General features: G+C 41.0%; 1 protein-coding gene across 1 annotated transcript in view; it reads right to left on the bottom strand.

Annotated features, from left to right (window-relative positions):
* The window catches only part of ZRSR2 (zinc finger CCCH-type, RNA binding motif and serine/arginine rich 2), a 39,717-nt gene that overhangs the window by 19,730 nt on the left and 5,255 nt on the right, over positions 1–14,732 (bottom strand). The window contains exons 3-5 of the mRNA XM_039475395.2: positions 8,713–8,794; positions 2,216–2,324; positions 1,823–1,909 (exon numbers count right to left, since the gene is read on the bottom strand). Of these exons, the coding sequence (XP_039331329.1) occupies positions 1,823–1,909; positions 2,216–2,324; positions 8,713–8,794 (278 nt within the window). The remainder of the gene's footprint in view (positions 1–1,822; positions 1,910–2,215; positions 2,325–8,712; positions 8,795–14,732) is intronic.

The following is a 14,732-nucleotide window of genomic DNA, read 5'->3' as shown; positions in this document are numbered from 1 at the left end:
GATTTCCTTGACAGGCAATCTACAGAAGCACAACTCTATTCTCCTTACTCTATCACATCACTCTGCTTTATTTCTTCATAGCACTTAATATGATCATATTTTGAATGATCTGTTTTGCTTAATTATCATCTTACACTCCCATATAAAAAAGTAACTCAATGAGAGCAGGGACTGTGTCTTTTACTGCTCTGTCTCTGTCCACAAGAGACGTGTCTAGAATACAGCAGAAACACATACTGCAGATTCCTTTTTATAAACTTAGAATCTATTTCGTTTCCCTTATTTCTCTTTAATGTCTCACAGATGTCCTCTGAAACAAAAGCATTTAAAACAAGCCTTAGCTGTTACCTAATTCCTGAAAGACCTCAGTTGAGGAACACTCTACTGTTAAAACGGGAATTAATTCCTCTCTATAAAAAATGACAAGCTCCGCCGGGCGCGGTGGCTCAAGCCTGTAATCCCAGCACTTTGGGAGGCTGAGGCGGGTGGATCACGAGGTCGAGAGATCGAGACCATCCTGGTCAACATGGTGAAACCCCGTCTCTACTAAAAATACAAAAAATTAGCTGGGCATGGTGGCACGTGCCTGTAATTCCAGCTACTCAGGAGGCTGAGGCAGGAGAATTGCATGAACCCAGGAGGCGGAGGTTGCGGTGAGCCGAGATCGCGCCATTGCACTCCAGCCTGGGTAACAAGAGCGAAACTCCGTCTCAAAAAAAAAAAAAAAATGACAAGCTCCAAACAATTTTTCTGCCCTCTAAAAACCTAGTGTGATCATGCCTCACCTGGAAATAAGTATCCATTTAAGGTTGTCTAAAATCTGCATTGAAATTAACTGATGGCTTGAGATACAAAAAACAAAAATCGTGGAGGATGCTTCTGCCCCATATTGACTATGGTGAAGACACATGCATTTTTCCCAATTATAAGGTGATTATCCAATTGTATGCTATTTAAATTTAGCTATATGACAGAAAAGATAAATCCTGATGAATCAGTCAAGGGAAGATGAGCTGTGATACCTCTGAAATAAATATACTGTTAAGGAATAGCAGCAAAACGTACCAAATCAATCTTCATACATATGCCTTACAGGTTTTTTTTAAAAATGAGCAAGTGTGTGTTAGCTACAATTGTCTTTATAGCCTAAGTTGAAGAGGAAGTCAAGATTTAATACAAATAACAAAAAATATTTCCTAGTTCCTCAATATTTCAGTTCCTGATTTCTTTAAATCCTCAATTGTTGCTGACATGTCATAAGCAGTTCTCTTATGACCTAAATAAATGTGGAAACAAAACAAAATATTATTCTGTAAAGAAGTCAACTTACATATAGCAGAACCTCAGAAAAACACAATTTGCTATAAAGCAAGGGCCAGCTGCCTGTTTTGTAAATAAAGCTTTCCTGGAACACAGCCATACCCATTTATTTACATATTATCGATGGCTGCTTTCAGGGTACATTGGCAGAGTTGGATGTTTGCCACAGAGACCAGACAAACCATAAAGCCTAAAATATTTACCATCTGGCCCTTTACAATGTTTGCCAATGCCCAGTAGAAAGGGTAAGTAGGGTAAAGCTAAAGAAAACTTTAAGGAATCTGCCACTGCACAGACCCAAAGAAGAGCATCAGAAGGGAACCCTGTTGTATGTCTAAATTGAAATATGATTCTTTCTAGACAAACAAATGAAGTGACAAGAAAAAATAAAAACAAACCCAAACTCTGACACGCCTACAGCTTATTCTTCAAACCCATCACACAGCACATCTGCATACTCAGAGGATATGCTATGCGTTCATCCTCCCATGACAGGAATCACCTCTTTTTCTTTCTTCTCCTGTCGTTTCTGCTCCTCCTCTTCTCTCTCTTTCCTTTGTTGTTCTTCCCATTGTTCCTTTAACTTTCTCTTTAAAGGGGAAGAAAAAGTAACTTTTTTTCAGATGCTTTTGAAAAACATTTCATATACAGGGCACATAAATGAAAAATTTTTTAAATACTAGTAAACTGGATAAGATCTTTTTTTTTTTTTAAGTTCAAGATAGGCGACTCTTTTTTTTTTCTTTTGAGATGGAGCTTTGCTCCTGTTGCCCAGGCTGGAGTGCAATGGCACGATATATTGGCCGCTGCAACCTCCCAAGATAGGCAACTCTTCATGAGAGTTATTATGGTGAAGTCATCAGTTTGTTCACTAGTTATGTGATTCCCACTGTACCTCTTGTTCTTCTTGCCGTTTTCTAGCTGCCTCTTCCTTTTCCTTCTTTATTCTGAATTCTTCTTGTGCCTTCTGCTCTCTCAGCAACCATTCTTCATGTAATCTTTGCCTATCAGTATAATGATGTAATCAGATAAAAGAAATGGGCATTAATCCACAAATACACACACACACACACACACACACACACATATACACACACAATAGCAAAATGACATGTTTTGAGACTGATTCAAAAATCATGAAAGTTATTATTATATAAGGCCATCAAGTCGGGGTAAGAGAACGAGAAGAGTAGAGCTTTTGGAAAACCACCACATGTAAGCAACTATCTTCCTAAAGGGTAATAACTTAAAATCCCTCCTACATTTCATAAGTCTACATGGATGTGACATATTTTACAGAAGAAAAGTACACCATGACTCCCTCCAGACTGACCACAGTGACGTTTAGGTGTCAATAAAATGGGCAGCAAGTTTCAAAGCAGCATCCACCTTTTCACATTCAGAAAGCATTTCCCTTCCTATTCTACACATTTATTTTTATTTATTTATTTATTTTTGAGATAGAGTCTCGCTCTGTTGCCCACGTTAGAGTGCAGTGGCATGATCTAGGCTCACTGCAACCTTGGCCTCCTGGGTTCAAGTGATTCTCCTGCCCCCGGCCTCCCAAGTAGCTGGGATTACAGGTGCCAGCCACCACATCTGGCTAATTTTTACATTTTTAGTAGAGATGGGGTTTCACCATGTTGGCCAGGCTGGTCTTGAACTCCTGACCTCAAGTGATCCACCTGCCTCAGCCTCCCAAAGTGCTGGGATTACAGATGTGAGCCACTGCACCCGGCCCCTATTCTGAAAAGTAGCAATTCCATGATGACAGCATGCTAAAAACCCGGCATCTTCTGCCATAAACCTCTGGACTACAACTCCACACAGTTAAGAGACTTCTGTGGTTTGCCTCCAAACACCTGAACTGCCAAAAGAAGGGAAATAAAAGTACATTATAATCATCTTTTTAAAATAAAGCTACAGGTTTTAAGAAACAAGTTATAAAATAAATTAGCAAGCATCAGCAGGGTGTGTATCACGAGGCCAGGAGTTCAAGACCAGCCTGACCAAAATGGTGAAACCCCCACCTCTACTAAATATACAAAAATTAGCCGGGTATAGTGGCACGTACCTGTAATCCCAGCTACTCGAGTGGCTGAGGCAGAGAATTGCTTGAACCCAGGAGGTTGCAGTTAGCCAAGATCGCACCACTGCACTCCAGCCTGGGCAACAAAGCGAGGCTCCACCTCAATCAATCAATCAATCAATAAACGAGTGTCAAGTCTATATTTTAAATGACCAATTATAATGAGGGCTATTACCTTAAAGTGGCAAGTGGCTCAGACATCCAATATCGTAAGTGTCTAATTTAAAGGCGGGGGGGTTTGATTTCCAAAGTCTACTTGCCAATCAGGTGTTTAGGACCCAAAACTCATTTTTCCACTGAATTTATAAAAGGGAAATGAAATACAAGAAATTTTCCTGCATTACTTCACCAGCATTAGGAGTTCAGTAAAGTTTTATGTCTAGTCTGGGGACCTAACCACAATTTTAAATAAAATATATTACATTTCCAAATAAAGATTCCAGGAACACATCTTTTAGCCATGGCAGAGGCTGCTACATTGCATATATCAGTGTTCCTATGCCATGTGTGAGGGTACCATATAGATGTTTCCATGTGCACAACTCTGATTTATTAATGTTTTGAAAAACATAATTGTATATAACTAAACCAAATGGTATATAAATTGAGACCACGAAAAAGCAAAATGTTAAAACTTTAAAATTTAATAACTTGAATATACATCTGCTTTAAAATAGGACATAATGCCATACAGTATTTTTACATAATTTTCTTGCTTTTCAACAATAATTTAAATGGTATGCAACTCATAAAGAAATAAAGATCAAAGGAGCACAAAGATACATACATGTATGTGATTTAAAAGAAGCATTTCAAATAAATAAAAAAATTACTTTCTTATTTCATACCATATATATTGTCTTCATCATAACAGAAATCTATAATAAAAAGAACTAGAGCTATTACAGCACCTCCTATATGCTGACACTGTTCAACACTACATCCATCACCTCATTTAATCATCACAATTCTGTGAGGTAGATATTATGATTGATTTTATCTCCATATTAAAGACAAGGAAATAGAAGCTTAGAGAGATTAAGAAATTTGAACACTAGGGCCGGGCGCGGTGGCTCAAGCCTGTAATCCCAGCACTTTGGGAGGCCGAGGCGGGTGGATCACGAGGTCGAGAGATCGAGACCATCCTGGTCAACATGGTGAAACCCCGTCTCTACTAAAAATACAAAAAATTAGCTGGGCATGGTGGCGCGTGCCTGTAATCCCAGCTACTCAGGAGGCTGAGGCAGGAGAATTGCGTGAACCCAGGAGGCGGAGGTTGCGGTGAGCCGAGATCGCGCCATTGCACTCCAGCCTGGGTAACAAGAGCGAAACTCCGTCTCAAAAAAAAAAAAAAGAAACAAAGAAAGAAATTTGAACACAGTCAGGCGCAGTGGCTCACGTCTGTAATCCCAGCACTTTGGGAGGCCAAGGGACAGATCATGGGTCAGGAGTTCAAGATCAGACTGGCCAAAACGGTGAAACCCCGTCTCTACCTAAAAAAAAAAAAAAAAAAAAAAAGCGCCGGGCGCGGTGGCTCAAGCCTGTAATCCCAGCACTTTGGGAGGCCGAGGCGGGTGGATCACGAGGTCGAGAGATCGAGACCATCCTGGTCAACATGGTGAAACCCCGTCTCTACTAAAAGTGCAAAAAATTAGCTGGGCATGGTGGCACGTGCCTGTAATCCCAGCTACTCAGGAGGCTGAGGCAGGAGAATTGCCTGACCCCAGGAGGCGGAGGTTGCGGTGAGCCGAGATCGCACCATTGCACACTCACACTCCAGCCTGGGTAACAAGGGCGAAACTCCGTCTCAAAAAAAAAAAAAAAAAAAAAAGAGAGAAATAAATTTGAACACAGCTAGTGAGCTGGGACAGATCTGGAACTTGGGTCTGGCTGAATCCAATTCCATGTTCTTCTCAATCAGTGCTCCTCTTTTATTTTCATATTTTTGGCATTTTGATAATTCCACCTATTTATGTGCTTAGGAAAACAAAAGGAATCAATTACAAGAAGCGAAGCAACATTTCCAGTGAAAGTACTAAATAGCTGAAGAATGCCTATAAAGTTTTTTCTCCTTTTTAAGTGTACAGCTCAGTGGCACTAAATACATTCAAACTAGTGTGTGCCACATTTTCTTTAAAAACCAAAAACCACCCCATAAAAATATAAAGAGAAAAATTAGCAGAATATTTTCATCATCTTGGAATAGAGGAGACTTTTTTCAGCCAGACACCAAGATCAGATATCATGATGAAAGTCAATGACATGAGAATCAAATCACGGTAAGAAATGCAGTAAGCCAAGTTAGTACTGATGATGACAAATGAGTATACATCACACATATGACAAAGGATTAATATCCTTAATCAAGTAATAAAATTGCTTACAAAACAAATTAAGAAGGCTGGGCATGGTGGCTCACACCTGTAATCCCAGCACTTTGGGAAGCCAAGGCAGGCGGATCACGAGGTCAAGAGTTCAGGACCATCCTGGCCAACATGGTGAAACCCTGTCTCTACTAAAAATACAAAAAAAATTATCTGGGCGTGGTGCTGTGCGCCTGTAGTCCTAGCTACTCAGGAGGGTGAAGCAGGTGAATCGCTTGAGCTGGGAGGCGGAGATTGCAATGAGTCAAGATCACACCACTGCACTCCAGCCTGGCAACAGAGCAATACTCTGTCTCAAAAACAAACAAAAAACATATTAAAAAAAAAAACATGTATCCCAAAAGAGAAAGGTGTGAGACTTGAGCAATCTACAAATAGGTAATAAAACATATAAAAAGATACTCTACTTAATTCAGAAATGTGCATTTGAAACAATGAAATATAACTTTTCATTATAGAAGTTTTATAAATTGATAATGCCTAGTGAAGGCATGGGGAGATGGACCCCTATATTCACTGCCAGAAGCGCAGTGCAAACTGCAAACCAGGAAGCCCTTTCTACCTGGCCATCTACATTTTACATGGACTTAGGCTTTGATTCCAACAATTTCATTTCTAGTCATTATTTTACATGGACTTAGGCTTTGATTCCAACAATTTCATTTCTAGTCATTTTCCTAAGGAAGTAATTGGACAATTACCAAGGATATATAAGCATGGATGCTTACTGCAACTTTTTTTTTTTTTTTTTTTTTTTTTGAGACAGAGTCTCGCTCTGTCACCCAGGCTGGAGTGCAGTGGTGCAATCTCGGCTCACTGCAACCTCCATCCTGTTGTGGCGAAACCCCTCTAGAGGAGAGGCAAGGGTCTGAAGCCTCAGCATGTTCTCATATAAACATAGAATTAGAAACAAATTAGAGATATAGTTATTTAGTTATTCCTATATATATATATAATCATAATCACATAGCTATTCGTATGTAATCATAAATATATACATCTATATAATCTTATAATCTTTAATCTTACTAAGTCTCAGGTCAAGAAGTATGGGACTGAAGTGGCACTGGGGTGACCCTAAGGCAAGATGCTCTAAGTCCTCTGTCATACCCGCTTAAGGGCTGCTGGGGGATGCCTTGGCTGTGTGACAGTGTCAGCGCTGTGAAAGCACCGGCTGTTTAGCCAGCAAGGGAAGGACACGTCCAAGATGGCCGAGACATCTCCTTCCTCAGGGAAGTGAGGAGAAAACTCCGCCTTCCAAGCTCTTGTGGTAAGCTGTCAGGAAGGCTCACAGACATCCAGGGACTTAATTGTCTCTATGTGGTGCTGTGCTTCAGCGGTCATGTTCCATGTCTACTTTCAAGTTCTGCTTCTGCACCTGGTTCCTCTTTTCCTTAGAAGATAAGAATTAGTAATAGTAACATAAATCTTAGCGACCTTGTTATTTCTTGACAAGTATGAAAAAAGTACTGACGCCTTGAATTCTCTCCTCACCTTGGCATCTTCAAAGTTTTGGCTCCTGTCTCCAAGACATGTGATTTATCTGACCCTATCACTGACCACCATTACCTATCCTACCTACCCTTCCCCCTGCTTTGTACTCAATAAAAGTCAGAGTGTCCAGGCACTCGAGGTCACTGCCCAACTCTGTGCTTTGGTTGGCAGTGGATCCCTGGGCCCAAACGCTGTTTTCTCTTTCTTGGTGTCTTGTGTCTTTTATTTTCACAGTTTCTTGTCTCCACACCTGTAGAGAGGGGCTCATGGGACCCTGTAGGTCTAGACCCTACACCGCCCTCCAGGTTCAAGAGATTCTCCTGCCTCAGCCTCCTTAGTATCAGGGATTACAGGCGTGCACCACCACGCCTAGCTAATTTTTGTATTTTTAGTAGAGATGGGGTTTCACCATCTTGGCCAGGCTGATCTTGAACTCCTGATCTCGTGATCCACCCACCTCAGCCTCCCAAAGTTCTGGGATTACAGGCATGAGCCACCACACCCAGCCGCTTACTGCAACTTTTTACATATGAGTAAAAGACCAATATAACCTGAAAGTCCATCAGTAGAGAGCTATAATTTATGAATGAATAAACTATGACTAGCACATAAATTACACTACATCTGTACAGTAGGTACTGTATTGCTTTTTTTTTTTTTTTTTTTTTTTTTGAGACGGAGTCTTGCTCTGTAGCCCAGGCTGGAGCTCAGTGGCGTGATCTTGGCTCACTGCAACCTCTGCCTCCCGGGTCCTGGTTCAAGCAATTCTCCTGCCGCGGCCTCCCAAGAAGCTGGGATTAAGGCGTGTGCCACCATGCCCAGCTAATTTTTGTATTTTTGGTAGAGATGGGGTTTCACCACGTTGGCCAGGCTGGTCTTGAACTCCTGACCTTGTTATCCACCCGCCTCAGCCTTCCAAACTGCTGGGATTACAGGCATGAGCCATCATACCCAGCCTTGTATTGCCATTGAAATAGTTAATTCGATCCCTGCATCAGGACTGAAATAAATGCACTACATATTTAGTAAGAGAGTAATTTATAGAAAAACATGTATAAATATCATCCCATTATAGAAAGACACACGTAAAGTACATTTACAGTTCCTTTTTTCTTTCTTAACAGTGGCTATCTTTGGGTGTGTTGCAATTGTTAAAACCCTTTCCCCTTTTACATTTGTTAATTATTATTTTTCTTTCTGTTTCAAAACAATTACAAATTAGCAAAAACAGTTAAAAGTACTTCCATTAAAAAAAAAAATCTAGTTTTAGCCCATCAACTACAGATATAAATAATTTATACAGGGTATTTTGTAATACCTATTTTATACAAGATTTTATACAGAAGACTGGTACTGGTTAGTAAAGGCTGATAATATTCCAATAAAATAACTTCATTCACTTTAAATGTTTCAATTATCGCTGACCTCTCTCTTTCCAATAGCTTCTCTTCTTCAAGTTGTTGTTCTTCAATAAAAGTGTCCTCCTCCTCCTCCTTCTGTGAGAGTCCTAAAGGAATTTAAATGTTTTATTAAACTGAGCACTGCAAATTCTTGGTCAAAAATTCAGGAAAAAAATACATGTAATCTTTAATATTTAAAATTACGGTAAAAATCTGTTTCTAAAACCTTCTAACAAGAAGGTCTCTAATCACCCTTATTTGGTACAACACAAGCATCAAAAAGGACAATAATGGTAGTGGATAGCACATTACATTTAACAATTAATCAATGATTTCACAATTATACTTAAAAAGGAAATTAGCTGCCGGGCGCGGTGGCTCAAGCCTGTAATCCCAGCACTTTGGGAGGCCGAGGCGGGTGGATCACAAGGTCAAGAGATCGAGACCATCCCGGTCAACATGGTGAAACCCCGTCTCTACTAAAAATACAAAAAATTAGCTGGGCATGGTGGCGCGTGCCTATAATCCCAGCTACTCAGGAGGCTGAGGCAGGAGAATTGCCTGAACTCAGGAGGCGGAGGTTGCGGTGAGCCAAGATCGTGCCATTGCACTCAAGCCTGGGTAACAAGAGCGAAACTCCGTCTCAAAAAAAAAAAAAAAAAAAAAAGGAAATTAGCTGGGCGTGGTGGCAGGTGCCTGTCACCCAGCTACTCTCGATGCTGAGGGAGGAGAATCACTTAAACCCGAGAGGCAGAGGTTGCAATGAACGAAGATCATGCCATTGCACTCCAGCCTGGGCAACAAGAGCAAAACTCCATCTCAAAAAAGAAAAAAAAGGTGGTGGTGGTGTGGAAAGGAACATCTGTCTTTACAGAAGAATGACAACTAAAAAATGTAGAAAAACTTAAGTGGATAAATCATCACTTTTGCAACCTCCACTGTAAAAATTTAGACAAAGATATTAAAAACATTGAATGAGGCCAGGTGTAGTGGCTCACACCTGTAATCCCAGCACTCTGGGAGGCCGAGGCGGGTGGATCACCTAGAGGTTGGGAGTTCAAGACCAGTCTGACCAACATGAAGGAACCCTGTTTCTACTAAAAACACAAAATTAGTTGGCATGGTGGCGCATGCCTGTAATCCCAGCTACTAGGGAGGCTGACGCAGGAGAATCGCTTAAACCCAGGAGGTGGAGGTTGTGGTGAGCCCACACCATGCCAATTGCATTCCAGCCTGAGCAACAACAGCAAAACTCCGTCTCAAAACACACACACACACACACACACACACACACACACACACAAACACACATACACATTGCATGAAAGCTTGCTGGGAAGAGGATATTCACACTATCTCAACATATCACCCCAGAAATGAGGACTAATTACAAAAGAAAAAAAATGCAGCTTTATAATGGAGTGATCTGTGTGGGTAACACTTTAACCACAGTTAGCATCACCGGGAGTGCAACGACCTGACATGATAGATCTCATGATGTATGCAATAAGAAGTTTACAACAGCTGCGCTGTAATCCTTTGTTCTAACGAGTGTTGTCACCTGAAGTTCATCATGGGAAGACAGAATAATACAGAATGCAGGGCATTCCACAAGATAACCGGCTTGAGTTTTTCAAAACAATCAATCCTGGTTTGGGGAAGTCTAAATATGGCCTGTATATCATACCATTGAATTACTGCTCATATACTCAGGTGCAAGTTTGGCATTGTGGTTCTGTGGGAGAATGTCCTTATTTTTAGGAGTTGCAGGCTGAAGAATATAGGGGTGAGATGCTGCTATCTGCAACTGCCATCCAAAAGGTTCAGAAAAAATGTTCTATATATGTATCTCTTTAAATAGAGAGATAGAGAAAGAGAAAGAGAGAGAGAGAGAGAGAAATGAAAGAGAGAGAGAGGAAGGAAGAAAGGAAAAAAAGGACGGCAGGCAGGCAGGCCGGCCAAATGTTAACAACTGGCAAATCTTGCTGAAGGATTCATGGATATTTATTGTGCTATTTTTTTCAACTTTCTGTAGATTAGAACATTTTCCAAATAAAAACATGAAAAAATAACTTTTAATAGAATAGACATTTACATCCCCTCCTATTCAAAATTTGGGGAAAAAAGTCAGTGAAAATGGAAGAGAAATGGAAGACTGAAATGATCTTAAAGAAATGTAACAGATGTCAGGCTTAAAGAAACAAGAGTCTGTTTGTCACATGCGTTGAGTACAGTTCTAACTGAAGGCTCATCCAGTCCTAGATAATTACAATAATTTGTCTTAAGTAAGTAAACTTTATTATTTCATTAACTGGAATTAAAATAGGCAACAAATGTAAAATAAGTTCTCAATCACATAAAATAATATCTAATTGTTCAGATAATTAGATGATCTAATGTACTTAAGGGGCCAAAGAACCTGGCACAGAAGATATGGCTGACTTACCTGCAGAGGTATGCCCATAGATTAGACAGGGCACAGAGGCAGCTGACACTCACAAATATCTGTTGACTGACTCACTCAACTCCCATCACCTTGAAACCAAGTTCATATACTCCACAGAAGTGATTGCTAACAGTTCTGGGTACAGCATTTTCCCGTGTACAATCAGATATATGCAATACATGTAAATACAATACAGTTGACCCTTGAACAATACAGGTTTTAACAGCCTTGGTCTATTTAAATACAGATTTTTTTTCAATAAACATACTGGAACATTTAGGGGAGATCTGCAACAATTTTAAAAAAATAGCAGATAAGTGGCATAGTCTAGAAATACTGAAAAAATTTAGGAAAAAGGTATGTCATGAATGCATAAAATAAATGTACATACTAGTCTATTTTATCATTTGCTACCATAGATACAAATCTATCATAAAAAGTTAATGCAGGGCTGTGTACAGTGGTTCACGCCTGTAATCCCAGCATTTTGGGAGGCCAAGGCAGGCGGATCACCTGAGGTCAGGAATTCGAGACCAACCTGGCCAACATGGTGAAACCCTGTCTCTACTCATAATACAAAAAAATTAGTTGGATGTGGTGGTGCGTGCCTGTAATCCCAGCTACTCAGAAGGCTGAGGCAGGAGAATTGCTTGAGAGGCGGAGGTTGCAGTGAGCCAAGATCGTGCACTGCATTCCAGCCTAGGCGACAAGAGCAAAAACCCTGTTGAAAGAAGAAATAAAATAAAATAAAGGAAAAGAAAATAAAGAGAAGGAAAGAAGGAAGGAATGGAGGGAGGGAGGGAGTGAAGGGAAGGGAAGGAAGGAAAGAAGAAAAGAAAGGAAAGAAAAGGAAGGGAGGGAGGAAGGAAGGAAGGGAGGAAGGGAAAGAAGGAGGGAGGGAGGGAAGGAAGGGAAAGGAAGGAAGGAAGGAAAGAAAGGAAAGGAAGGGAAGGGAGGGAGGAAGGAAGGGAGGAAGGAAGGAAGGGAGGGAGGGAGGGAAGGGAAAGGAAGGAAAGAAAGGAAAGGAAAGGAAGGAAGGAAGGAAGGACGAAAAGAAAGAAAAGAAAGAAAAAGAAAAAGAAAGAAAGAAAGAAAATCATTGAGGAGAAAGAATATCTGCAGGAACAGGTTTGTTTTGCTTTGTTTTGTTTTGTTTCGTTTTATTTTGAGATGGAGTCTTGCTCTGTTGTCCAGGCTAAAGTGCGGTGGCACGATCTTGGCTCATTGCAACTTCTGCCTCCCGGTTCAAGCAATTCTCCTGCTTCAGCCTCTCAAGTAGCTAGGATTACAGGTACATACCACAACACCTGGCTACTTTTTGTATTTTTAGTAGAGACGGGATTTCACCATGTTGGCCAGACTGGTCTCAAATTCCCGACCTCATGATCTACCTGCCTTGGCCTCCCAAGTGCTGGGACTACAAGTGTGAGCCACGGCGCCTGGCCTGAACAAGTTTTTGATGGAAATGAAAGTATCCTATTCTAGAAAAATGCCACAAAGGACATTTAGTAGTTAGGAAGAGAAGCAAGCAGCAGGATTTTAAACAAAAAGACAGGCTAACTCTACTGTTTCATGTAAACATAGTGGAGTTTATGATCAGGACTGCCCTTATCTATAAAGCTGCTAAGCTCCACCCCCCGATCCTTGAAGGAAAAGATAAGCACCAGCTGCCTATCCTTTGGTTGCACAACTAGAAGGCCTGGATAATGGAAATCCTTTTTCTGAATTGGTTCCACTGATGCTTTGTCCCTGAAGTCAGGACTTCTCAGTAAGGAACTGGCTTTTAAAATTCTTTTAATATTGGGCAATGCCCCTGGCCACCCAGAACCCCATTAGTTCAACACTGAAGGCGTCAAAGTGGTCTACTTTCCCCCAAACACAACGTTTCTAATTCAGCCTCCAGACCAGGGGCTTGCAAGAACCTCTAAAGCTCATTACACATGGTACTCGATGGAAAGGACTGTCAATGCTATGGAAGAGAACCCTAACAGAGAGAGCATCAAGAAAGTGTTTAAAGATTATACTTCTGAAGATGTTATTGTTGCTATAGAAAAAGCCATGAAAGGCCAGGTGCAGTGGCTCACGCCTGTAATCCCAGTACTTTGGGATGCCAACGCAGGAAGATCACGAGGTCAGGAGTTTGAGACCAGCCTGACCAACATGGTGAAACCCCATCTCTACTAAAAATACAAAATTAGCTGGGTGTGGTGGTACGCGCCTGTAATCCCAGCTACTCAGGAGGCTGAGGCAGGAGAGTTGCTTGGACTCCTGGGAGGCAGAGGTTGCAGTGAGCCAAGATCATGTCACAGCACTCCAGCTTAGGGGATGGAGCAAGACTCCATCTCAAAAGAAGAAAAAGGAAAGAAAAAGCCATGAAAATCATCAAGCCCAAAACAAAGTCCTGCTGGAGAAAAAACTGTGTCCAGATATTGTGCACGGCTTCACAGGACTTAAGACAGAGCCAATCAAGGAAATCGTGAAAGAGATTGTGGATATTGTGGATACGGAAAAAAAAAAAGTGCAAGGGAGTTGGGGTGAAGGGTTTCAAGATATAAATCTTGGACAAATTCAAGAGCTTAAACAGATACCACACCAAAGTAATTAACAAAAGTCCATTTGATGGGGATGAGTCCTCCAGTGCAAGGTGATGTGGAAGAAAACTTAGGAGAAGCAGTGCCAGAAAACAAATTGACACTAGACTATCTGGCAGAAGTGCCAACCATTCAAGACTGCTTTTGACTTTTTTTATGGACCCGGCTAAACTGAAAATGAATGCATTAAAACTAAAGCAAATGGTGGAAGAACTGGAACTGTAAAGAAACATTCTTAGAGAAATGGAAAAGCAAATTATGTCAGACAGAAATTATAATGTATTTCTGCAAAGTTACAACAAATGTGTCTACCCTCTTGCCTTCCCTTCCACCTCCTCTACCTCTTCTGCTTCTGTCACCCAAGACAGCAAGACCAGCTCCTCTTCTTCCTCCTCAGCCTACTCAACATGAAGACAAGGAGAATGAAGACCTTTATGATGATCCACTTCCATATAATGAGTGGTAAATATATTTTCTACTCCTCATGATTTTCTTAGTAACATTCTTTTCTCTAGCTTACTTTATTATAAGAATATGGTATATAATACATATATAACATACAAAGTATGTGTTATGGCCGGGCATGGTGGCTCATGCCTGTAATCCCAGCACTTTGGGAGGCTGGGGCGGGCAGATCACAAGGTCAGGAATTTGAGACCAGCCTGGCCAAGAGACAAGCCTGGCCAATATGGTGAAACCCTGTCTCAACTAAAAATAAAAAATAAAAAATAATTAGCTGGGCGTGGTGATAGGCACCTGTAATCCCAGCTACTTGGGAGGCTGAGGCAGGAGAATTGCTTGAACCCGGGAGACGGAGGTTGCAGTGAGCCAAGATCATGCCATTGCACTCCAGCCTGGAGGACAGAGCGAGACTCTGACTCAAAAAAAAAAAGTATGTGTTAATCAACTGTTTATGTTATTGGCAAGGCTTACAGTCAACAATAGGCTCTTAATAGTTAAGTTCGGGGGGAGTGAAAAGTTATACGCAAATTTTCGACTGTGCGGAGG

Source organism: Saimiri boliviensis, chromosome X (genome assembly GCF_048565385.1).
Source record: "Saimiri boliviensis isolate mSaiBol1 chromosome X, mSaiBol1.pri, whole genome shotgun sequence".
Classification (NCBI taxonomy): domain Eukaryota; kingdom Metazoa; phylum Chordata; class Mammalia; order Primates; family Cebidae; genus Saimiri; species Saimiri boliviensis.
The sequence above is the reverse complement of the archived record's forward strand: the minus strand, read 5'-3'. Positions and strand labels throughout refer to the sequence as shown.